The following is a 27,669-nucleotide window of genomic DNA, read 5'->3' as shown; positions in this document are numbered from 1 at the left end:
ATGGGTTATCTGCCCTTGATTGTTTTGCCTTTTCCTGTTGACCGATAGAGGGCGAGGCAACCTCACTTCCGGTTTCTTTCTCTCTTTTTTAAATTACACCATTGCAGACAGCACACCAGAAAGCTAAAGGTCCAAAAATGCCCGGCGGTCACGGTCAAAGCTCGAAACACCACAAACTGACCAGAGAGGAGGAACTCCTGTTGCAGGATTTCAGCCGAAATGTCTCCACGAAATCATCGGCGCTTTTTTATGGCAACGCCATGATTATTTCCGTCATTCCAATCTGTAAGTCGAAACCCCAAAATAACGTGTCCCTCTGCCACGTCATCTTTTAAAGTTACCGAACAAAACACAAAACAATGTTTTGATTTTATGATTTATTTTAATTAAACTTTTCAGTCTAAAATAATTAATAATAATCGTAATCCGGCATTTATTTATTTTTATAATTAAAAATTTTACTTTAAGCTTTCTTTTGTGTATTTTTTTTTTCGTATCCTTGTTTAAAAATAATTTAAAAAAATAGATGGTTTATAATTAGACTACATCGGTATTTTATTTATGTTCGTTTAAACAAAAACAATACTTGTCATATCGGAAGATGTAAAATATTTATAAAGAGAGAAAAATTACGAAATTTGGTTGAGTAGATAATTTCGGATGGTTTACAATCCAGATTTCAAAACGTGGTAAAAAAAAAAAAAATTCAAATACGTCACTAGGACTGTGACAGCAGAATATACTTTTCATCGTTTTGACTCTTTGGTATATATCCGACACAGTTAATCAACCGAGAACCACATCAGTCTATATAAAAAAATATATAAGATATTAACGGTTATATACTCCAGAGTCAAAACAATAAAAAGAATATGCTGTTGTCACATCCCTATTCATAACAACTATATGGGCACTTTGGGACGAGATTCTGTAGTCGATAAATTGAGTTTTCAGATTAAAAAAAAAAAAACTATAAATCTGGCCTACATCACAATAGCACCTTGTTTGAGCTAAAAAAAAAAAAAGAAAAAAGGTCAATTTTTACGACGTGCTCCACCACTGCTCCAGCTTATTATAAACACTCCAACCTTCCCATGTTAAAAACGGCTTTCGGAATAAACACCCCCCTCCAACCTCGGAAGCCGTTCTTAACATGAGGAGGTTGGGAGAGTGTTTATTCTGTAAGCCGTTCTTAACATGGGGTGATTGGGGGTGTTTATTGCTGGGGCAGGTCGTAAAAAAATACCGAAAAAAATATGTAGTTGAAATTACCTGAATATTACTGAATTATTTAATTAAAAAAAAAAAAAAAACTTTAATCGCCATCTTGTTTAAATCAAAACGGAAAATTACCTCCCTTTTGAACTCTGTGTTTTACGATCGTTTTCATCATTCTTTCTTTAATAAATAATTTCCTACATTATGGATTTTCATAATTTTTGGATATAATAATCTTAAAAATATGAGGAATATGCAGATATCATTGTGTTCATGTGAAAGCTCGTTCAGGTTCGCTCAGAATAGTTATAAAATTCCTCCTCAATGTGTTAAGAATGGCTTTCTAAATGACATTATTTTAGCACGGTAACATAAATGCATAGGTATCAATAAATGTTATCAAAGGTAAAATAAGTTACTCTTCTACCTATCTGGAAAACTTTTTAGTTTTGCTTTAAAACGTTTATTTGAAAAACATGTCTAGCGTTAGAGGAGAACGAAAAAAATGGCCGCAAATTGACACCTAATATTAAGTTTCGATAATGAGTTAAAAATAAAAAAATTATAAATATACAAAAAATATTATTAGGAACGAACCCAACATGTTACCGTGGCATTTTGGATGGTTTTCTAACAGTATTTTTGGTAAATATTACCTTAAGCTACAACAGAACACCGACCACTAATCTGTTTTTTAGAGGTATTCAAGGTTGCTGACAATGAATTTGATAATCAGACCCGTCGCAAATTTACCGTTTGCATGATATTATATGGATCTTGGAACTATTTTGTGCCATCTCACCACCTTCATTAATGCTATCGCCGAGCGCGCGGTAGTGTTTTCTTATATGATATGTTTGTGCGCGGTAAAGTGACTTGTCACACCGCGGAGGAATCTTTAGTGGACATTTGAAATAACAAAATGCATTTTAATTGATCTAAAAAATTAAGTTTTCATAAGTACTTTACCACAGCCGCTCCCTCAACTCCCTCCTCCCAAACAGTTAATTAAACTGCATAAGCACCTGCTAAGTGTTATAAGTGAATACCACCTCATAATAAAAAAGAACAAAAAACAATGTTTTTGTAAAAACTTAGTTTTTAATTTATCTAAAAAATTATGTAATGACACAGTGAACCACATTTTTTCTTAACTTATTTCAAATGTCCGCTAAATATTCTTCTGCGGTGTGACAAGTTACTTTACCACGCGCACGTGCGCATGCAAGCATCATGTAAGAAAACACTACCGCGCATTCGGCCGTAGCGTTAAAGATGGCAGTGGGATGGTACAAAATAGTTCCCAGGTCCAGGAGTTAATACCATGCAAATAGTAAATTTGTGATGGGTTTGTTTATCAAATTCGTGGTCAGCATTCTGTTGTAGTGTAAGGTAATATTTACTGTATTTAAAAATACAAATTTTTTTTTTTTTTTTTTTTTTTTTTTAAGTCATTTTCAAGACTTCAAATATTTAGGTGTTAATTCACGGCCATTTTTAATTTCCTCACATAATACTCGATATTGTTTTTTGAACCAAATGTTTTAAAGCGAGTAAAACGATTAAAACCAAATAAAGTAACTTTGTTTGCCTTTGGTAACATTTATTTCGTATATATTTGGATTTTTTTTTTTTTTTTTTTTTTTACCCAAAACAACAATTGGTAGTTATGCCATTTACTGACTCTGTGTGTGTGTATATATATATATATATATATATATATATATATATATGAGTGAGAAAAGTCACAGATTAAAGATCAAGTGAAATATCCTGTCAGTTATTACATTGAGGTAATACTTTCAGGATGATCCTAGCCAAAAAGGTAAAGCTCAATATTTATAAATAGAGCAATATTTAAGGTTAGTGGTTAAAGTTAAATTCTGTAAATCAAAATATAAACACATAAATTCTAGTTAAGAATTTATTGCTTGACACAAGGAATATATAGAAGGGAGTTATGTCAATTTCTTTAATCCATGGATTTTCAAAAACGTATTTAAATCACCAACGAATATGGCCGCTTCTTATATCCTTTGGAATAACAGTATGGAGCAACCAAATATTCTTGTTATATGGGATTACTGCCTTTTCCCCTGGGTCACTATTCTTCCGACCTGGCAGTAATATCCCGGAAAATATTGAACTCCTTCCAATAAGTGACTGCCCAGGTTGTATAAAATGCCTTTTCCTTTGATTTATTTAATGTTAAAAATAATTTAGTGAAAGATGTTTTAAAACCCAGATCTTCCCCAAACTTGCCACCCCAAAACTGTAAGTTTCACATTTTACGAGACTGCTAGAAAATAAATCCAAATAAATTCATAAACCTACATAAAGGAAACAAAAAATTAGATAAAACAAAGTAAGAATCATAAATGAAAATAAAGTGTAGTCGCCATTTCCAGTGAGAACCCTTATAAACAAAGGTTGAAGAGAATTCAATATTATCGGCCATAAACTGGTCCTCTTAATATCTGATTTGAAACTGATGGTACCAATGTTTATCTGATCTATTGTAACATTTTTAACTAAATATTATCAAATTCTCTTTATAATCAAACACTTTGGTGGGATTCTTTGCAACAAACCCGATATATGTATACGCATATATAATGTAATATATTTTAATATAATGTAATATAATAATTTAATTTTCCATTATTCTCGTCATATATATATATATCGGAAATAGTTCAATATTTTCTGGGGTATTATATATATATATATATATATATATAATAATAGTTAATAATACCCCAGAAAATATTGAACTCCTTCCGATAATTGACTACCCAGGTTGTATGAAATTCCCTTTCCTATAACTATTATTCACCATTCAAATAACATTTTCAATATATGTGCTGAAAAGCAAAATACGTGTTTATTCACATCTGAACATTTTGCTAACCGCATTTCATTTCCTCTGATGATATGAGCTATTTTTGAAAATCAATGGATTAAGGAAATTAACATAACTCCCCTCTATATATTCCTTGTGTCAAGCGATAAATTTTTAACTCGAATGTTTATATTTTGATTTTCAGAATTTAACTTTAACCACTAAACTTATATATATATATATATATATATATATATATTATAAAGATAAACTATGAATTGGTTTAAAAAGGAAAAACAAACAAAATCAAATTGAGTGTACGATAGTTTCGGAAACGATATTCATTTTATTAAAATTGACAATAATTGCTGATGAGATTATGTTCGAAAACAAAGCCTTTGTCAATTATTGTGAATGTTTATTGTCAATTTGAATATAATGAATGTCGTTTTCGAAATGATCGTACGCTCAATTTTATTTGTTTTTCCCTTTGAAACCGATTCATAATTTACAATTATCAATCTTCATACTTGATATTAATATAGCTCTAGGATAAAAATATCTATTGAGCTTATTATGTATCTGCATTACTCTGAGCAATGTTTTTTTAAATATTAATACATTAAAATAAACTTTGCTCTTTAGACTCCAGGTCTAATTCTCTCTCTCTCATATATAGGGTGGGCCAAAATAAGGGTCCTATCTTTAAATTAGAATAACTTCCACAAAATAAAAGTTAAACTCACCAAACTTTATGTGTGTGTAGACTGACCCTTCCGAGATTTTTTTGAAATAAACAAAACAAATTTTGGCCGAAAAACACTTCTTAAAACTTACATGAATTTATGAATTTTTAAAAATAGGACCCTTATTTTGGCCCACCCTGTATATATAAATATTGAATGAAAGATGAGGAATAAGTTATAACTTTATATCATCAGAACAATAAAGAAAAGTTACAGAAAAAAATAAGAAAGAAAAAAAAAAACTCTTTAGGCCATGGTATTTTGAAGCCAAATGCTTCTCGTCAGAAGAGAAGGGCCAGAATTACACAAAATGCAAATAAAAAAAACTAAAAAAAAACTGGCTTAATGACGTTTAAAAATGAAATGAGAATGAAGCAACAGGATAAAAAACGGTAAAAAATAATTAAAAGTTGGTATCAATCGTAAACTTATTTAAAGATTTGGACAAGTTTATATTGATAGGAATTGTTGAGTGAGTATATTCTTAGGGGAGGGAGGTGAATTCCTTATTAAACATATCGAGATAAGTCTAAAATCTTGACTTTAGCTTTGAAATGCCATGGCCTAAAGAGGATTTTTTAAAATTTTCCCTTAACTCGGCGAGGGATTTTTATCCTTGCCCCCTAAAATCAACCGAGATTAGACAATTCCTGTAATGATCTGGTCCCTGTTGATTTTGCAGTAGGAGCAAGTTCTGTGCAGTTCTAGGAGGTCCACCTTCTCACACCTTACCTTCTCTCTTTGGAAAAGAATTAGTTTAATGCTAATCGCCTGAGGCACCTTTACCTAGAAATACTGACAGAGCTGCCCAGGCACTTTTTGCAGGTCTGAATGCCCCTTCTCGGGAGCGCTGACTTCTCAATCCTACTTTCTGACCCTGGCGTCTTATGTTCTTGCAGTGGGAGAGAAGTAAAAAAAATTTTTTATTCCTTATTCTATTGATATAATAAAATTATAACTTTTTAATCTTCATCTGTCATTTAATATTGTTTTTTTGCTTCCCTTGATACTGTTGGGCTTTTCTTGATAAATTTTGCTTTGTTAACTTTATTTTATATATATATATATACTAGCAGGGGTACCTAGCGTTGCCTGGGTGTTTGTAGTCTTGTAAAAGAAAACTATGACGAACCCGAAGGCGGAAAAGAAAGTGAAAGAAAACGTGACATTTTACCGCTACACTAGGAAGTGAAAAGCTTTCAAATTTAGCAATTTCAATCAGAAAGTTGACTTGCAGAAACGAACGTTGGCTGGAGGCCAGTTCAGCTTTCCGCCGTTTCATTTATTTGTTTCGCCATGATGTGGGGGGAAAAACCAGCTCCCCACAAAAAGGGAGTGTCCAAATGAATAGCAATTGTTTCCACGACATTGATCAAAGCTGATTGCTTTCTGGACGTCCTGGCACGAAAGGCCAGGTAGGTGCTTTCGATTTAGTTTTGCTTCTATATAAAAAAGCCAAACAAATACGTGAGAGGAAGAAATAGCGTGAATTTTATAAAAGTTGATCAAAATAAATCTAGACACGACGTCCGTTCGCAAATCGTAGATATTATGATCTAGGGAGTATATAAAAAGTTCTAAAGAATAGAACCCCCCCCCCCCCCCGAAAACCCCTGCAAAAAAAGTCTTTGCGGGACATACAAAAACGCATGCGGCCGTTTTGTCGTTTATATATATATATATATATATATTCAATTTTTACTCTTTTGTTTATTGTTGGGTGAAAGTACAGAATACTTCACAAAAACGCCCACACCATGTTATGAATGGGTTTAAATAATAAATAACATTATTTCAGCATGGTCCATTTTTTTTTTTTTTTTTTTTTCTCGCCCATAACAAGGCATATTGCCACTTGAACGTAAGGGTTACTAATTGGTACCTAGAAAAGATTAACAAGATGCTGGTTTACGTTACATTTGAACTTCTGCATATCAGTACAGTCAGGGAAGCAGGTAGCAGGAAGGGAATTCCAATGCCTAGCCTTTCTAGGGAAGAAGCTATAAGAGAAGAAAACTTTCTGATATTTAGGGCCTCCACTTCCATCATGTGCGGGTGTGCCACCTTACAGCTGCGATTTTGGTAATGTTTTTTTTTTTTTTCTTTTCGTGAGTCACGAGCATAAATTCATAAAAAATTTATGACGGTAAAGGGTTAAGATTTTTTTTTTTTAATTCTATGCAAGACAAAAAATACATTAGAAATATTTTAACCTTCGGTGTAAACCATTATAACTATTTGCTAATATTTTCTCCTCTGAAGAGATGGTCCTGAATATGACGTTAAACTATATCTGATGGTGAGGCCCCACCTTGCGGGCCTTGGGGAGTGTGGAGCCACACTTTAATTGCCATTGCTCCCGGGTCCACTCTGACCTGGAGTGGTAGTACCTGTTAGGGTCCCAACTATGGGTTGAATAGAATCCGACTTAAAAAACAAATATACTTCATTAAAAATCGTTCCTCAAAATAACTAGATTCGGCATTAAATAACCTGAAAAATGTTGATATGCCGTAAAACAAAAACAACCAACCAACCTCTGAAGAGATGATGGACATCGAAACCCTATAGGATAAGGAGTTAAAATATTTCTAACGTATTCTTTGTCTTACATAGAATAATAAAGATCTTTTGATTTGAAATTCAAACATTTCACGTGATAAATTTTTAAATTCATTGAAGGACTAAAATTTAATATATATATATATATATATATATATATATATAGTCTTTAAGTTTTTAACCTTTAAAACTATACAAAAAAAAAAAAAATTATCATTCGTTAGAAAACCATCTAGTCAGTAAGTCATTTAATCACTGCATCAACTCGCTCTCGAATTTACTATAATACCAATAATTTATTTTTCAAGGGATCATCAGTTGTTTACCATGAAACACTGTTTCAGGGATCTTGTGTGTTTGGATGTGTGTGTTGAGCAAAAAAAGGCAGGCAGGCACGAACCCATGACGTGAAGGTTGAAAAGTGAAGGTGTGTTAGGGTGTTGGTTGAACAAAAAAGCAAAAAAACATAGTAATAGTAAGCAGGCTCCAACCCGTAACGCGTCAGAGGAAAAAGAGGTGAAAAAAACAAACGGTTTTATTGAAGTGCCAACTGTGGTTGTGATGTCACAGGCAGTCGAAATAACGTCTTTTCTGCAATATCAAGGGTTGAATGACTTGCAAAAGATTTCAGCAAAAAAATGACCCTCCCTGTAGAGAACTACCCAGTTGAGGGTGTAGGAATTAATGTTTTTGGCCAATTTTTCAGCATTTGTCATCCGAAGGGTCGAGCTTCAAAAGTATACCGATCTCGTGAAAATCCGTCACCTCTGTCGAAAGTTTTAGGCAAACATACAAACATACATACATTTAAACAGACAGGTGAGATTTATATTATAGATTATATAATATATAAAACAGTAATTTAAAATGCGTTTTACAGTTCTACTGATTGTCAGTGTAACTTGACTGTGCTAGGATTTGAACCTCTGACCATATGTACTATGGTTGAGTGCATTAAGCGTTGCGTTACGATGTCCTAGATGACTTTACATGTTTTTGTTATAGTTATAAACTTATGTTGAGTATTTTTTTTTTTGTTTTTTTGTTTTTTTGTTAAATATATATTTGTTCTAAGTTGAAGATGTCATTGATGAAAATAAGATATGCTGAAAGAAGCCAAGATCACTAATAAAAAAAAATCTGTAGAGATTTTTCAAAGCATTTCTCATTATATAGCCAGTGGCATTCACCCTGGATGGGTTGAACCAGCTTCCTCCAAAGAAGGAAATGTCAAGGGTGAATTATTAAATTCACAATCTGTCCCTAGTCGCATATCTATCCCGGTCAGGGGAGATGATTATGTTAGGTCCTTTTTTTTTTTTTCTTCGGTTTTAGCGGGGAGGTGTCAACGTTCTCCTACATACAGCACCTGGTATTTTCACATGGTCACCCATTTTAGTACTGACTATACTGAACCTTACCTTTGGTGATCTAACGAGAAATCTCTGCCTCATCACCAAAATGTAGCATCAATGTGCCTGTTTTAAAAGTACTTTAATGGTAAATGCTCTAACGAACTCAAAACACTAGTATCCTCTCAATGTAAATACCCCCCCCTCCCCAAACCTGACACGCAGCAAAATCCCGCCCCTATGCTGTAGAGATCCTTAGATACTGTAAAAGTCTTTTATTCCAATAACTTCTTTACTCAAACTGCTAAACTTTGGAATTCCTTCCCAGGCACCTGTTTCCCTGACTGTACTAATATGCAGAAGTTCAAGTGTAATGTGAACAAACATCTCGCTGCCCAACTCCCTACATAGTATCATGGCAAATCTGGTCCTAAATAGTAGCCCCTTACGACTTGGTGGCACTGTGCCTTGTTTTTAGTCTGAAAAAAAAATAGTTAAAAAAAACAAAAAAAAAACTGTCAACGAACGTGATTATTCTCGTCATATGCTTATTTTTTTTTCCCTAAATTTATACTTTCCCTTTTTGCAGGGTTGTTTTGGAGAATTCATCAAATGGATGCATACGAGTCGGCCATACTTTTTGTGTTGGGGACCTTCCTCAGTAGTTATTTGGTTGCGTTTGCATACAAAAATGTTAAGTTTGTGTTGAAACACAAGTAAGTACTCTTTCTTTTTCTCTCCCTTCGCTGCTAATTATTTAGTCTACTAGCAGGCCACCCGGCATTGCCTGGTCGTAAAATACATTTAAATATGATATTTTAATTTATACAGATTTCATATTTATTGTAGTAGTGATAACAAAAAAAAATTGACGGGTGCCATCAGCTAGAATTGAATCCAAAACATTTAGTTCTCGTGATATTTGTTCCCGGCTTTTCCTGGTCGTAAAATACGCTTAAATATGATATTTTAATTTGTCCAGATTTTGTATATATATTATAGTCGTGATTTCAAAAATTAAAAAAAAAAAAAAAAGTATTTTGGGTGCCATCATAACCGAAACTGTAGCATTCAAAGTTCTTTTCTGGGTCTTTAGCCGATTAAAATAGTTTTTATAGCGTAAAAAAAAAACAAAAAAGAAAATCGCTATATGTTTTTTACATTCATCTAAGTTTATTTTTAATTTTTAATCCGTTCATATATGTGTTGGTACAGTGGTATTAATAAAAAATACCATTAAAATATTTTTTAAATATTGAAACTAAAACCCAATGTTTTTAAATCGCATAGTAAGATACAAGAGTTATGCCTCCTTTTTTTTTTTTTGTGGGGTTAAATCATGGCCACCGAGAGTAAGAAGAAGGCCTGTTAACTGAGAATGCCTGCAGGCAATGTAGGTAAGATTTGTCAGACTGTCAGACTATATGAGGGCCATTTGAAAAAGGAGCAATAAAACATTTTTAAGAAGAAAAAGAAACAGTTCGATTAATACTGAAACTGAACTTTATTCAATATAAAATATAAATATTATCTATGTAAAATTAAGTAATTTATTCAATATAAATATTATCTATGTAAAATTAAGTAATTTATTCAATATAAATATTATCTATGTAAAATTAAGTAATTTATTCAATATAAATATTATCTATGTAAAATTAAGTAATTTATTCAATATAAATATTATCTATGTAAAATTAAGTAATTTATTCAATATAAATATTATCTATGTAAAATTAAGTAATTTATTCAATATAAATATTATCTATGTAAAATTAAGTAATTTATTCAATATAAATATTATCTATGTAAAATTAAGTAATTTATTCAATATAAATATTATCTATGTAAAATTAAGTAATTTATTCAATATAAATATTATCTATGTAAAATTAAGTAATTTATTCAATATAAATATTATCTATGTAAAATTAAGTAATTTATTCAATATAAATATTATCTATGTAAAATTAAGTAATTTATTCAATATAAATATTATCTATGTAAAATTAAGTAATTTATTCAATATAAATATTATCTATGTAAAATTAAGTAATTTATTCAATATAAATATTATCTATGTAAAATTAAGTAATTTATTCAATATAAATATTATCTATGTAAAATTAAGTAATTTTAAAGCAATATACAATTTAATACTGATAAAACGGAATATGAATTTAAGAAACAAACAATTAAAAAAACATTAAACATCAACGATAAATAATTTTAAAAGCAAAAACCATCGATAAATAATTTTAAGAATAACAACAAACAATAAAATACAAAAATTTTAAAAAATAGCCAGTTAAAATAGATTTTATAGGGTAAAAAAAAAAAAATCGCTATATGTTTTTTACATTCATCTAAGTTTATTTTTAATCAGTTCATATGCGTGTTAATAGAAATACCATTAAAATGTTTTTTAAATATTGAAACTAAAAACCAATGTTCTGAAATTCCATGGTAGTAGTAAGATACAAGAGTTATGCCCCCCCCCCTTTTTTTTTTTTGTGGGGGTTAAATGCTCCCTCTATTTTTGTTTTCATTTATAATTTAATTTTTTGTGAGAGCACAAAAGAGGAGTAGTAGTGGCAGCCGCAATAGCTAAAAATGCCCCCCCCCACCACTCAGCCTTAAAAATAAACTTTCTTTGCACAGTCTGGACTCTCGAATGACGACCTGAACTTTTTGAATTGCTGTGGATTGTAAAACAAACCCCAAATTTTGCTTTGAAACCTTGAATTTTGTCTGGAGAAGGCTTTGAAAAACTTCGAAAAGTCCTCAAAAACAGACATTGAAAAATCTGTACAAACTCAGATTTAAACCTTTCTTCAAGACTCGTATGACGTCTCCTATCATTTCGCTCTATGCAACACGTCCTCAATCCTCAGCTTTCACCTGCATACATCACACTGCTTACTAGATTCTCCTTTAGTCGATGTTGTCTTAAGAAAACAGAAATCTTACCACGTGTGTGTGTCGAGCGATAAAAAGAGATTAAAGATGGCGCCTGTGGTTTTATTAGCTGTGGTCTCGCAAAATCTTGCCGCACACATGAAAATGGGGAAGATAAGCTTTATAAAAGCATCCCGAGTTAAGAAATTAGATTGTGACCTTTTGACAATTGATGCATTTCTAGCCACGTGTTTGGAGGACCGCTGTTATGACTTCCCACAAGTTGATCAACAAAAGAACAGTAGACAGTTTATTTTATTAAATTAAAGTCGTAATAGGTTAACTATTGCACGGAAAATATGACTCCGTTCATCATCAGCTTAATGTCTGTTTTACCTGCTGCCGGACAGATATTAAATTGATGATGAACTGAGACATAGTATGTTTTACCTGCTGCCAGGACAGTATAATCAAGTTGACACACTGGTTCCCGTTAGATCACCGAAGTTAAGCAATGTTGAGCCTGGTCAGTAATAAAATGGGTGACCATCTGGGAATTCCCAATACTGTATGTAATCTCTGCTTATCTCTGCATTGTTTCCAGTCGTCCTGGAACTCTCCCTGTCACTGGACTTGAGCAGTGCTATTTCAGAAAAGGTGTGGCTGTGATTGTGCAACACTTGCTTCACAATTATAAGTGCAGCTGCTTTAACAGGGAGTATCCTTTGTCTCTTGAGACTGAATGGAGGCATCATTGCTGCCATGCATTGGATGGCTTGAAGAAATTGACTTCGGAACTAACCTATCTCTGGCCAGGTCTTTATTTATCTTTTGTATCCATTTTTATTTCATCCGCTCATGTTTTTCTGTCTTCTCCTATGAACTGAACCTGCTACCTCAACTGTTCTGCATCTAACCCAAGAATTCTCATCCGTTCATTCACCGTGGCGATGTCATCAAAGTCTTTTCTTCTGCATACATCTCTCGATAATTATACAGATCGTGTTATCTTTTAGATATTTTCAAGTTAAATTCAATTTTCACAATATCTTTCATTATGTGAAAGTACAGAATAGTTACTCCTCCCTCTCCAAGTCATCAAAATGGCTGCCGTTTGTTCGCTATTGCGCAGATCAGCTTAAAATTTTATATCTGTGCATGCATTAGCGTTGCCGTATAACGTGCAAAGTTTCACAAATTTTCATTGAAAACTATTGGAGTTAGAACAAAAATATCGATTTGCATAAAATTCTGGCACGGGGTGTATGTACGGCATAATCACGTTGACACATTGGATCACCAAAGTTAAGCAACGTTGAACCTGATCAGTACTAAATGGATGACCATTTGTGACTTCCAGGTGCTGTATGTGCTCTCCGCTTATCTCGGCATTGTTTCTAATTGTCATGGACTTCTCCTTGCCACTGGACTCAAACAATGCCAATTCAGGAGAGGTGTGGTTGGAGATTGCGCAACCCTTGCCTCACAATTACATACACAGCTGCCCCTGCAGGGAGTATCCTTTGTTTTTCGAGACTGAAAGGAGGCATCCGAGGGGGGGGGGCAGTTACGTAAATGTTGATGTATGGCACTGGTGTTAGTTAAATGCATAGTAAGCCGGCGGGATAATGTTGTTGTTGTATATCCAATGTGTGTATTATTATTATTATTATTATGGGAGTTACATTCTCCTAGAAGGCATTTAAACTTATATACAACATTGGTTTGCTCTAACTGACAAACTGAAAAGGCAGTTCTTCAGAGCAGTGGTGGAGTCTGTCCTTGTTTACGGTGCTACAATCTGGACATTCATCAAAAGATGGGAAAGAAAGTTAGACGTCACTTCACACTGTTCATAGCATCCAAGTGTAAATATATCCTGATAAGATCATCTCACGAAGCAGCAACTTTATGGCAACCTACCTGCTATATTTACTACCATTAGGGAGCAAGGTCTACAATTTGCCAGTCATTGCCAGAGGAGCAAGTAAGAACTGGTGAGAAATGTATTGCTGTGGACTCCCCAACGCTGGCACACAAGCATAGGACGACCGAGATCCACGTACAGATTGTACATGATGACAACTGTGATCCTGAAGATAGGAGCAACTGATGGAAGACTAGGAAGCTTGAGGAGAGTCACATTGGTCTGAGCAATGAGCTCGACCAAATAAAATGGTAATTAATGCCTTTCTAGTGGATGAGATTAGTTTTGCCAGATTTATTGGTTCCATCGACAAAGGAGTGATTAGCCTTAGTAATTCACTACTGTTCATCTGTTTGCACTTTTCTCAATAACCACGCCTTTGACTTTAAAATTTTTGTACAAACATTAGTCATGGTGAAAGTAAATTTTTGCCAGCGGATTTTCCAGGATAACTCTGGTTGCCCCCACTAGGAGGTATTAGAAGTGTAAAATTGCTCCCCGAATCGTTCATCAATTCATTTGTTCGCACGTTTCTCAATAATCACGTTTCGTATTTTTTAAAAAATTTTGCACAAACATTAGTCATGCTAAAAGTACATTTTTCACCCGTGAAGGAGGATCCCGCATGCTCGGCTTGTTTTATTATTAAATATTTATTTTATAATTATATGATTTATAAATTTTTAATATCTGTATAAAATATTTTACATGTATCGCGTTCTTGTGTCAGCTGAAGTATCTGTTATAATTCCTTTTGTCAGGTGTGTTTGACTTTTTTTTTTTTTTTTTTTTTCTATCAATCTTTATAGGGTTGCCCAAAAAAGAGAGGCTGCTGTCAGCATGGAAATGATGAAGAAACTTGCAGAAGATAAAAAGATGAACAAAAAAGAAAAAGATGAGAGGTTTATTTTTTTTATTTATTTATTTATTTTTTTTTTGGCTTAGAAAAAAAAAGCAACGGCTCCTACACAAATTGCCAGCTTGCATCTCTGACTTGAATGTTGAGAAAAAAATGTTTGAGTGTTTTTTTTTTGTTTTTTTTTCATCTGGCATTAACCTTGTTCTTAAAAAAAAAAGTTTTTTTTTTTTTTTTTTTTTTTTTTTTCCTACATCATTTAGTCACCACTCATCAAGGCTTGGAGGCCGCTCAAGGATAAGTATTAATGTGTGTCGTAATGGAAATTTGCTAATTTATTTTAGACAGCTTTTAAGGAACCTGTTCATGTTGAATTTGAAAACAACCATATCATAGTCAGCCAGGAAGCAGCTTCGTTGTATTATGTGCCACAGATGAGCAGCTCTAGGAAAAAAAACTCTGCACATGGAATTTTCACTTAATCTCTGGTCCAGGATGGTGTAGATAGAGCACACGTTTCTATTCAGGACCCTGTTATTTGTCAAAACTAGTGGGAACTAAGCTGCTGCTCAGCTACTTTAGATTTGGTAAATTGGATTATTTAAGGCGATGGTTCATCAAGAACTTATTCACATTGGACTTGAAGATGTCCATATGGAAAGCAGGGAAATAGAAAAGAGTTCCACTGGCGTGCAGTTCTATGAAAGAAACTTTGTTCATGGAATCCATGTTTAAGTTTAATTGATGTTTAGGTATTTCATGGTTTAATCTTATGTAGTTATTGTTGAGAAAGCTGACATCTCTATTTTATATCGAGATCTATTTGGGGGAGTAAATAATGTTGATTCGGTGAGATTGTACAGTCCTGCTTGGGAATGTATGTGTCGATTCAACGGTATTTGTTTGTGGTGTGGTGTGTCGATTCAGCGGTGGTGTTCGGAATTGCGTGGACGAATTTGTTAAGGACCCCGCCGTCATTTGTGGAAACATATTTATATAATTTTTTTTTTTCTCTGGCGCTTTCTCTTGACTTGAATGAATGAAACTTACATATACTAATTAGTATGCAAGTTACCAAGTGAGATGGTCATAAAGCTGTGAACCTTCATATGTTCCAAATTTTATCTTAAGATTTGAAGATACAGCTTTTTTAAAGATGGGTTAGTCTGTAAATTATGCAAATTTCCTTCCATTTTCAGTTACAAGCTTACATGCATTTGAATAGGACTGACTTAAGCCAAAATGTCCAGTGAACCACACGTTTGATACTTTGAATGGTGTCATAGCTCTAGTTCTAATGGACTGATTTTAAAAAATTAAAGACCATATTTCTTTGTTTTTTTTTTAATAATTCTCAATTTGAGTTTCATCGATGTAAAGAAAAAAGGGGGGGGTGTCTGGTATTGCTATTGTAATAAAACCCAAGCCACATCAACCGAACCACTTTATGTTTGTACCTCCACCTCTGTCTGATACTGATATTGTCGACCGGCAAGCCAAACCAAGATTTATTGTTGCTTTCCTAAAAAAACACCAATTGAAATAAAAAGGATGCTTAATTATGGGATATTTCCGATTTGAATTTCAAATAATACTTCATGTCATGATAAATCCTCCTTACCGTCTTTTTTTTTTTTTTATGAGGTTTTTACTTAGTTTTTAAAATGAAATTTAAATATGCAAATTAGTCCATAAGTTGCCTAGCGAGATGGTTGTAAATATAACCATCTGAATCTTCAAAGTTTTTTTGTTGCAATGTTTAAAAATTTTATAAAATCTTGAAATGATCTGTGGATACAAATTATGCAAATTTCCTACAATTTTCTGTCACTTTTGTGTGTAAATTTAACCCCTGTTGCAGATATTGTCGATCATCAACCTGGATTTAGTGTCGCTTTCCTGATGCCACAAATTTGAATAAAAAGGATACTTGATTGTTTTCGATTTGAATTTCTAAGTTTTCTCATTTTTATTTCTTTTCCTTTCCCCAACACAGAATTCTCTGGAAGAAAAACGAGGTTGCCGATTATGAAGCCACAACTTTCTCCATTTTCTACAACAACGCCCTCTATCTCACGTTGCTGATTGTCATTTCATTCTTTCTCCTGAAAAGTTTGAACGCAACTTTGTATCCTTTTTTTCTCAAAATTGATTTTCGTCTTTTTTAATTTAAAAAAAAAAAATTTTTATATTTAAAATTTTTTTTTTTATTTTTTAGATTTTTATTTAATTTTTATCTAATTTTTTTGTTCTATGTAACCATGAAGAACAGAAACGCTGGACTTCTCAATGCCTTTTTTTTTTCTATTGTCTTTTTGTCCATGCATTTCATGAGTGACCTTCCTGACAAAGAATTGTTGGCTGTTTTGAGTAATATGTGGAGGTTTTTAATATTTTCATGATTCAACTCCCAAGCTAACCATTAACCCTTGTGATTTTATTTTTTTTATCTATTTTTTTTGTTTTGTTCTATGTAACTACAAAGAACAGAAAACAAACCTTGGTTTTACTTTTGGCAGCTCTGGAATTCTCAATGTTTTTTTTTTTTGTTTTTTTTTCCCTATTTTGTCTTTTTGTCTGTGTATTTCATGAATTAATTAGGTTGAATTTTGAATAAGAACTCAAATTCTAAATTATTATTTCTAAAAGCTAGGTGTGAACATAGAACATGCTTAATGAATATAAACTAAAACTGCTTTTGTGTTTTTTACTGAAAAAAAAAAGTAACTTTCTACTCAATGAATTTTCCTAATTTTTGCTTATATATACTAGCAGGCTGCCCGGCATTTCCTGGTCGTAAAATATGCTTAAATATGATATTTTGATTAATGCAGATTTCGTATTTATACCCCCCCCCCGCCCCCCCAAAAAATATATAGTATGATTTAAAAAGATAAAAAAAAAAAAAATGACTCGTGCGCCACCACCAAGAATCGAAACCAAAACGTTTAGCTTACGATTTACTTTTTTCTTTGACGTTAATGTACCTATTTACAATGCCTCCCCACAGGACAGAGTTAGACACTAGGGTCGTTTTTTAACGTGGAGAAAAGGTACAAAAATAAAAATTGTCTCAGTCGTGAAGGATTTCTCCTCCACCGAAAGAGAACGAGAAATGGAAGTGCCGCATCTGAAGAACAGATACTACACTCTTGATCTTTGACGTTAATGTAATGTAAAATGTTTTCTAAGTTATGTTCCCTGTTTCTGCACTCTTCATGGTCTACTTTAAATTATCTACGAAAAATGCAATTTTCCTCAAAAATTACTCTTAACTAGAAATAACTCTACTCGAATTTTTGTGATTGTTGGATATATTACTATTTTCAACATGACAATTAAGTACTGTTCTTTTTGCTTAAAAATACATATTAAAAGAAATCTTTTTTAAACACACATCCAAAGTTTTATAATATTTTATTAAAGGCATCCAATGTTTGTACCATATATCAAGACATTTTTTTTTTTTTTACTAAAAACACAAAAGCAGTTTTTCTACTCAACAAATTTTCGTACTTTTTTATTTTTTTATGTATTACCATTTTTGACATGATAATATTGTTTTTTGACATGATGATATTGTTTTTGCTTAAAACAACATTTTTTAAAGTTCATTTGTCGACTCCATTTTAACAGAGTTGGTTATTTTGCAGAATTGCTGCTTAGTTGTACAAATAGCCTGGAATCCTGTTATCAAAAAAAGAGACACGTTGGGTCGACACCGGTGTAAATATCGTAAAAGTTTGTTTATATTTACGTGATTATTGAAAATGTAATCCTGTGATTAAAATTTAATTAAAATTACGTTGTTTAACAAATAAAAAAAAGTGAAATAATGCAAGATGAAGTTTTAAAATAATTAAATGTGTTTTATTTTTATAATTTAAAAATAAAAACATTAAACAATATAAATAAAATGTTTGTTTTGTTCTCGAAAAGAAATAATGAAAGATGAAGTTAAATATTGAATTATTGTGGAGACGCATCATCCTATGCATCCGAGAACAATATAAAATGTAAAATCAAAATCTTATTTGCATTGTTCAATGTTTTAAATTTTTAATTATACAATAAAAATTTTTAATTATAAAATAAAAATTTTTAATTATAAAATGAAACATATTTAATCATTTTAAAACTTCATTTTTCATTTCTTTTTTTATTTGTTAAACAACGTATTATTTGTATTGTTTAATGTTTATGATTTTTAATTTTACAATAAAATTTTTAAATTATTAAATAAAACACATTTAATCATTTCATTTGTAAAACAATGTGGTTAATCTACAATAAATTATACGTAAACAAACTTTGGATATTTATTGGTGACGACACAACGTGTCCCTTTTTTTTGATAACAGGGTTGGAGGGTATTTGTACAACTAAACGGCAAATCTGCCGGTTATTTCGTGTTGTTATATTATTTTATTTATTTATTTTCATTTATTCATTTTGTAAGATATCGGTCTGTCATCTAATTTTATAAGTAAAAAGCAAGGGAGATAAGTCAGTTTGTCATATAATTGGTTAAACCGCTAAACTGCATTATTTGATAAATTTTAATTTTTTTTTTTCTACTTAATTTTGTAATTTTGGAGTTCTTATAATTTCGACATGAAACTTAATTACAGTGTTTTTATTATTTTTAATGAAAATACATTTTTATTTAGATATCCGATTATAATACATAAGCACCGTTTCTTTTTCTATTCTATTTTTGGATTTAAAAAAAAAAATGACAAAGGGAAATAACTCTGTCTTCCATTTTAAGCATTTTTTTTTTTTAAGTGATAGATAATTGAAATAAATTAGATGCTGCCCATGCAAGGCAGCCATGATGGATTTTATTTAAGCAATGCTTACATATTTGAATGGTGCATTTCTCAAATTTAAATGGATAAAATAAATTTTAACTTGAAATGACTTCTTGTATAAATATTTGACATAAGAATCATTTTTAATGCTTACATATTTGAATGGTGCATTTCTCAAATTTAAATGGATAAAATAAATTTTAACTTGAAATGACTTCTTGTATAAATATTTGACATAAGAATCATTTTTAATGCTTACATATTTGAATGGTGCATTTCTCAAATTTAAATGGATAAAATAAATTTTAACTTGAAATGACTTCTTGTATAAATATTTGACATAAGAATCATTTTTAATGCTTACATATTTGAATGGTGCATTTCTCAAATTTAAATGGATAAAATAAATTTTAACTTGAAATGACTTCTTGTATAAATATTTGACATAAGAATCATTTTTAATGCTTACATATTTGAATGGTGCATTTCTCAAATTTAAATGGATAAAATAAATTTTAACTTGAAATGACTTCTTGTATAAATATTTGACATAAGAATCATTTTTAATGCTTACATATTTGAATGGTGCATTTCTCAAATTTAAATGGATAAAATAAATTTTAACTTGAAATGACTTCTTGTATAAATATTTGACATAAGAATCATTTTTAATGCTTACATATTTGAATGGTGCATTTCTCAAATTTAAATGGATAAAATAAATTTTAACTTGAAATGACTTCTTGTATAAATATTTGACATAAGAATCATTTTTAATGCTTACATATTTGAATGGTGCATTTCTCAAATTTAAATGGATAAAATAAATTTTAACTTGAAATGACTTCTTGTATAAATATTTGACATAAGAATCATTTTTAATGCTTACATATTTGAATGGTGCATTTCTCAAATTTAAATGGATAAAATAAATTTTAACTTGAAATGACTTCTTGTATAAATATTTGACATAAGAATCATTTTTAATGCTTACATATTTGAATGGTGCATTTCTCAAATTTAAATGGATAAAATAAATTTTAACTTGAAATGACTTCTTGTATAAATATTTGACATAAGAATCATTTTTAATGCTTACATATTTGAATGGTGCATTTCTCAAATTTAAATGGATAAAATAAATTTTAACTTGAAATGACTTCTTGTATAAATATTTGACATAAGAATCATTTTTAATGCTTACATATTTGAATGGTGCATTTCTCAAATTTAAATGGATAAAATAAATTTTAACTTGAAATGACTTCTTGTATAAATATTTGACATAAGAATCATTTTTAATGCTTACATATTTGAATGGTGCATTTCTCAAATTTAAATGGATAAAATAAATTTTAACTTGAAATGACTTCTTGTATAAATATTTGACATAAGAATCATTTTTAATGCTTACATATTTGAATGGTGCATTTCTCAAATTTAAATGGATAAAATAAATTTTAACTTGAAATGACTCCTTGTATAAATATTTGACATAAGAATCATTTTTAATGCTTACATATTTGAATGGTGCATTTCTCAAATTTAAATGGATAAAATAAATTTTAACTTGAAATGACTTCTTGTATAAATATTTGACATAAGAATCATTTTTAATGGTTACATATTTGAATGGTACATTTCTCAAATTTAAATGGATAAAATAAATTTTAACTTGAAATGACTTCTTGTATAAATATTTGACATAAGAATCATTTATAATGCTTACATATTTGAATGGTGCATTTCTCAAATTTAAATGGATAAAATAAATTTTAACTTGAAATGACTTCTTGTATAAATATTTGACATAAGAATCATTTTTAATGCTTACATATTAATTTTTTTTTTCCATTTTCACCACAAACAAGGTACAGTGATGTAGGAGGCTACAATCAGGGACTTGAGGAGCGGGGATATTATGTAGGGAGATGAGCAGCAACATGCTTGTTCACATTACATTTGAACTTCTGCATGTCAGTACACTTGGGAAGGCAGAATCCCAGAAGGGAGTTCCAATATCTTGCAGTTCTGGGGAAGAAACTATTGGAGTTGAAGGCTTTCTTACATCTAGGGATCGCTACATTGTAGAGGTGGATCTTGTCGGGTTTGTCAGCAGTATTTACGTTGAGGGAGTACAAGGGCTTGTAGTTCGTCGGAGCATTCACCATTAAAATACTTGTAAAACAAGCAGAGGGATGCAACATTTCATTGATGGGACAGAGGTTGAAGCTTAGCGGACAGTTCAGGACTTATCAGGTTGGCGACCCTCCTTTGAACCCTGTGCAGGAATGAGACAAGTAGCAGATGCACCAGCCTAAATGTGACAACAGTACTCCATACATGGGTGGAATTGTGTTGAATTTAAATGGATAAAATAAATTTTAACTTGACTTTAACTTCTCGTGTAATAATATTTAACATCAGAAACATTTTTAACACAATTATTTTTTTTTATATTACCTCAAGACTTTATTTAGCGACTTTGCTTTTAACTTTTTCTATTAAAAAAAAAACGATTGCTAGCTCTTTGGTTTTTAACTAGAAGATCACAAAACGTATCAGACAACGAAAATTCATATCTGAAAGTAAAACAAAAAAAAAACATTTCAATCCTCTTTGGTGCAATGAAGTTGTCACTAAAGTAAAGTTTATTAGTACGTGTCAAATTCAACCTAATTAAACATGGCTACGTGCAAGATACAGAAAAAAAAGCTATATCATGTACGTCATATTCCAAAAGTCACATATATTGATAATTTTTTTTTTTTTTTTAACAAAGTGCTTAATGAGAAATCATAGGCATTACAAGGCTGTTCTTGCAACTTTGAATTATAATGCAATTTCTTCAATGTGGCAATGTGAGACTATCCCTTTTTGCAATTGAATTTTTAAATTTTTGTACAAACATGAGTCATGGTGAAAGTAAATTTTTCACTCGTGGAGGGAAATCTCACATGCTCGGATTTTTTTTTTTACAAGGGAGTCACCACTTGTCAAGACCTGAAACAACTTGAGGATAAGATTTAATGAGTGTACGCTAGCCATCAATCATAGAGCCAACCGCATGGTAATTGTTAGCGTTGGAAATAATTTGATTATTTAGGTGGACGGCTCAACAGGAACTGATTTCCATTGTGATCAGCGGAACAGAGTTCCACAGGCAGTTCTAGGAAAGAAACTTTGTTCATGGAATCTGTGTTTCGATTTAGGCACAGATAGTGGAGAAAATTGTAAATATTATTGTAGTTAGACTTGTGTTTTTTGTGAAAGACTGGCAAGGGGTTGGGGACCATAAAACCAAAACGAGCACTTTCCATGAAAATAATGATAGAGCAAAAACAAAGAATATGAAATAACGAAAAGTCTGTAGTCGTGACAAAAAAAGAAATCATATTCTAACTAGTTGGTGCATCTACCGCTAGTCTCTCCCTCTTAAACATTGTCCAAAAAAAGTGTCTAAAGCCTAATAGATCCTACACTACCAACTATACTTCAACCCCGTCCCATCGTTACAATGTTGCATCTGTCTTGTTTTACAAGTGCTTTAATGTTTTACAGGTGCTTTAATGCAATGTGTTTTGGCTTCCTCATCCTATCATGACTAGCGCTATGACAACAGGACACAGTTAAACAACTGAGAACCACATCACTATATAAAAACATATAAGATATCAACGGATACACACTCGAGAGTCAAAACAATGAAAAGAATATGCTGTTGTCCTAGCCCTACTCGTGACTAATCCAACAATCATCAAAATCACACCTTTTCACTGTTGAGGTTCCTAGATGTCAGGAAACTTTCTACTCTAAAGCAACAAGTCATGAGTTTTGCTGAGTATAGAATTTTTTTTTTTTTTTTTTCTACTTGTGCAGTTTATGGACCGTTTTGAAATCATATTATTTAGCTATTCTGTTTTTGTCCAGAATTTTCCCTACATTAAAAACAACAAAAAAATGAATAATCTGTACGATGTATGTACCCGTAACAAAACAAAGGTATCATATTCCAAAAATTATGTAAATTGATAAAAAATTTTAAATAAGAAAATCAGTTTTTGTTATCTTAGGACTGTATTGTTTGCCATTTTGAAAAATATTTAAAATAAAGGGAGATAACTTAAATCTTGCAAATTTGAATTATTTTGTATGTCTACGAATTCCCATTAATTATATAAAAATAAAACTACTCCACGATTTCCGCAAAGTTTGGAATATATTTTTGCTTTGTCACAAATACATGCATCATACAGATTTTTTTTTCTTGGGGGGGGGGGGGGGTAAATTATTTTTGTAATTATTTTTATTTTTTATTTTTTTCATATGGGAGAGGGGGAATTAATTATTTTTATTTATTTATTTTTTTTTTTTTACATATGGGAGAGAGGGAATTATTTATTTATCTATTTTTTTTTTTACATATGGGAGAGGGGGAATTAATTATTTTTATTTATTTTTTTTTTACATATGGGAGAGGGGGAATTAATTATTTTTATTTATTTTTTTTTACATATGGGAGAGGGGGAATTAATTATTTTTATTTTTTTTTACATATGGGAGAGGGGGAATTAATTATTTTATTTATTTTTTTTTTTACATATGGGAGAGGGGGAATTAATTATTTTTATTTTTTTTTACATATGGGAGAGGGGGAATTATTTTTATTTATTTTTTTTTTTTTTACATATGGGAGAGGGGGAATTATTTTTTATTTATTTTTTTTTTTTTTACATATGGGAGAGGGGGAATTATTTTTATTTATTTATTTTTTTACATATGGGAGAGGGGGAATTATTTTTATTTATTTTTTTTTTACATATGGGAGAGGGGGAATTAATGATTTTTATTTATTTTTTTTTACATATGGGAGAGGGGGAATTAATTATTTTTTGTAATTATTTTAGTTTTTTCTTTCTTTCTTTGTATTCTTTTATGTGCTTGATTTAATGTTTTAATTTCTTTTTCTTTTTTTTTTTCACCTCATCTTTTCAAATACTTATTTTGCCTTGACCAATATCCAGTAATTATTTGTTGTCGGTGACCACCTCGGCTGGACTGCTTGCTCTCTTCTCGACCAGCACAAAATAACGTTTTCTAACAAAATCAAAATGTCATTAAAAAATCATTTCCTATAATTTCATTCGTTTTTCAATTTTTTTTTTCACAAAAGTTCGTTTACGTTTTTATGCAACCATTTCTTTATTTATTTTTTTTATTTTTTATTTTTTTTTTATTTTATTTTTTTTATTTAAAAAAATTTTTTTTATTTTTATTTTTGTTTTTTTAATTTTTTTTTTTGTTATTTTTATTTTTTGTTTTTTTTAATTTTTTTCTTTTTTTAATTTTTTTATTTTTGTTTTTATTTTTGTTTTTATTTTTGTTTTTTATTTATTTATTTTTTTTTTAATCATTTGAGAGATGAGGCCTCCTTGTTTATTTATTCTTTTTGTGGACTCGTATCCTCATCTTCATGGGTGTTCTTTTGTCCAACTCATCCTTGGGCCTTCTTCAGGTGATTACCCGTGATTGGATAGAAATGCTGAGTCTCCTGACTGTGTCCTCAGTAATTACTGCCTTCCATAGTTGTTGTTGCAATTACTGGACATACAGTTACAACACTCGGCATTCCTATGCGGTCGCAATTAATCCCCTGAAGAAGACCAGAGGATGAAAATGACTGTAATGGTTCGCAAAAAAATGAATACACAAAAAATGGTTTCTAAAATTTTTTACATGAGGATTGACAATTTATTGCTTTCGACTATTGTTCTTGCAAGATTACAGCCAATGTAACCTCCAGCCTTCTTCAGATGAATTTTGTAAAACTCTGGAATCCATACATAATTTTGAACTGAATCCTTTGTTTAATTGACGAGAGTAGCTTATTCTCATTCTGTCAACCATGACTGGGTACAAGTCTTTGGTAATTTGTAATTATATTCTTAGTATCAAGTGTGCTGAGGATGTAACCTTCAGCTGGCAGAAGATTGTCATTGACGACTTAGCACTTTTATCCATTGTGCTCACGTGGATGAGCAATACTATTAATACAATTAAAACTGAAAAAAGTTGTCGGCAAATAAAAGCATCTTGAATTGGAAAATTAAAAAATAAACAGATGAACTGCTTTAGAAAACGGTTTTTGCCGCAGAAATTTTGTTTATTTTTTTTCTTTCTAATTTTGGATTAAAAAGAAAAAAACAATTCAAGATGCTTTTATTTGGCGATCTAGCACTTTTTGTTTTTCACTTTATTTGGCGATCTAGCACTTTTTTTTTTCACTTTATTTGGCGATCTAGCACTTTTTTTTTTCACTTTATTTGGCGATCTAGCACTTTTTTTTTTCACTTTATTTGGCGATCTAGCACTTTTTTTTTCACTTTATTTGGCGATCTAGCACTTTTCCCCCACTTTATTTGGCGATCTAGCACTTTTCCCCCACTTTATTTGGTGATCTAGCACTTTTCCCCCCACTTTATTTGGCGATCTAGCACTTTTCCCCCACTTTATTTGGCGATCTAGCACTTTTCCCCCACTTTATTTGGCGATCTAGCACTTTTCCCCCACTTTATTTGGCGATCTAGCACTTTTGATCAAGCACTATTTGGCGATAAAGCGAAAAGAAAAGTGCTAGATCGCCAAATAAAGTGCTACATAAAAAAAAAGAAGCACTATTTGGCGATCTAGCACTTTTTTTTTTCACTTTATTTGGCGATCTAGCACTTTTCCCCCACTTTATTTGGCGATCTAGCACTTTTCCCCCACTTTATTTGGCGATCTAGCACTTTTCCCCCACTTTATTTGGCGATCTAGCACTTTTCCCCCACTTTATTTGGCGATCTAGCACTTTTCCCCCACTTTATTTGGCGATCTAGCACTTTTGATCAAGCACTATTTGGCGATAAAGCGAAAAGAAAAGTGCTAGATCGCCAAATAAAGTGCTACATAAAAAAAAAGAAGCACTATTTGACGATCTAGCACTTTTTTCACTTTATTTGGCGATAAAATGAAATCTGCATTAATTAAAATATCATATTTAAGCATATTTTACAACCGGGCAATGTCAGGTGGTCTGCTAGTATGGTATAAATGCAGATGTGCTTTAGGGTTCGAACCTTGGACTTTTATTATTCCTGATATTCATTTTCAAGTACTGGCCTTGTTTCGCCAGACTCGTCCACCTGTTAGTGTCTTGGTGAATCCTGATTAACCAATTGCATGACCGTTCCACTTCTTTTAATGATAAAATTATCTCCCCTTGAGTAATTCTATCTTAACACCGACTTTTATTTTTTCCCAGAAATTTCAAAGTCGATTTCATCGCGGGACTAGAACCATTCATGAAAAAGGCTATATGTCTGTTTGTCTCCATATTTTCAAACTCTATCTCCTCCGAAACTAAAAGTTGCAGAGTGATGCTAGATGCCTCAAATGACTGAATTTTTTTATGGGCCATTCTTTTATGGGTCTTCAGCCGGTTAAAATTGTTTCTAAAGGGTCAATCGGGTTATCCTGACGCTCCGCACTCCTTTGTTTCCCTTGGAAGTGACGTCACACAAATCTTATAATACGGAAGGCTACAATTGTAAAAATAATTTGTTTTATTTTTCTTCCATTTTGAGCTCCTTTTTTCTCCCGTTTAACTTTTTTTTTTCTCCCATTTCTTATTTTGAGCGGAGAATTTATTTTCTTTTCATTTTGAGCTCTTTTTCCGATCCGACGTTACCTTTTATAAGTACTCCTGCACTAGCAGTGTCAGAAATTTTGTGAAAATAGTGAATAATTCCACCCCATCTTTCCAAGCTTATAACTCCTCGAAAAATGTAATTCAAGCCCTAATTTTTTTTTTTCAATTAAAGGAGCAAGGACCAAGGTTTTATTAAAAAAAAAAAACAATGTGTTTTTTTAAAAAAAGGTTTTAAACTTCGGACTTTACAGGTAAATTTCTAAAAAAGCGATTTTTTTTTTGTTTTAAATTTGAATATATTATTTATTGACCTTTTCTCTTCAATTTGTGATATATAAAACTCCCCGACATAATTAATTATTTACTTTTTAATAGACATTTCAAAATGAGAGGCGTGAATTATTCGACCCCCTGTCTTTCCAAGCTCCTCGAAAAATGTAATTCAAGCCCTAATTTTTTTTTCAATTAAAGGAGCAAGGACCAAGGTTTCATTAAAAAAAAAAAAAAAAAAAAAAAAAAAAGACAAAAAAAACAATGTGTTCTTATAAAATAAGGTTTTAAACTTCGGACTTTACAGGTAAATTTCTAAAAAAGCGATTTTTTTTTTGTTTTAAATTTGAATATATTATTTATTGACCTTTTCTCTTCAATTTGTGATATATAAAACTCCCCGACATAAATTAATTATTTACTTTTTAATAGACATTTCAAAATGGGTGACACTTGGGGGGGGGCGTGAATTTAAAAAAAAACGTTTGTCTAAA

At 31.3% G+C, this 27,669-nt stretch overlaps 1 protein-coding gene across 1 annotated transcript; it reads left to right on the top strand.

Annotated features, from left to right (window-relative positions):
- Positions 1-31: 31 nt before the first annotated feature.
- On the top strand, positions 32-24,353 carry LOC145269837 (translocon-associated protein subunit gamma-like). The gene is made up of 5 exons (XM_080125555.1): positions 32-285; positions 9,310-9,436; positions 14,355-14,447; positions 16,398-16,529; positions 24,240-24,353. Exons 1-5 carry the CDS (start codon positions 138-140, stop codon positions 24,304-24,306), a joined length of 567 nt encoding a protein of 188 aa, XP_079981681.1. The 5' UTR covers positions 32-137; the 3' UTR covers positions 24,307-24,353.
- The last annotated feature ends 3,316 nt before the right edge of the window (positions 24,354-27,669 follow it).

Source organism: Euprymna scolopes, chromosome 45, assembly GCF_053919585.1.
Source record: "Euprymna scolopes isolate OS-2025 chromosome 45, ASM5391958v1, whole genome shotgun sequence".
In the NCBI taxonomy this organism is placed as follows: Eukaryota; Metazoa; Mollusca; class Cephalopoda; order Sepiida; family Sepiolidae; genus Euprymna; species Euprymna scolopes.
Note: the sequence above shows the minus strand (reverse complement) of the source record. Positions and strands in the feature narration are given on the sequence as shown.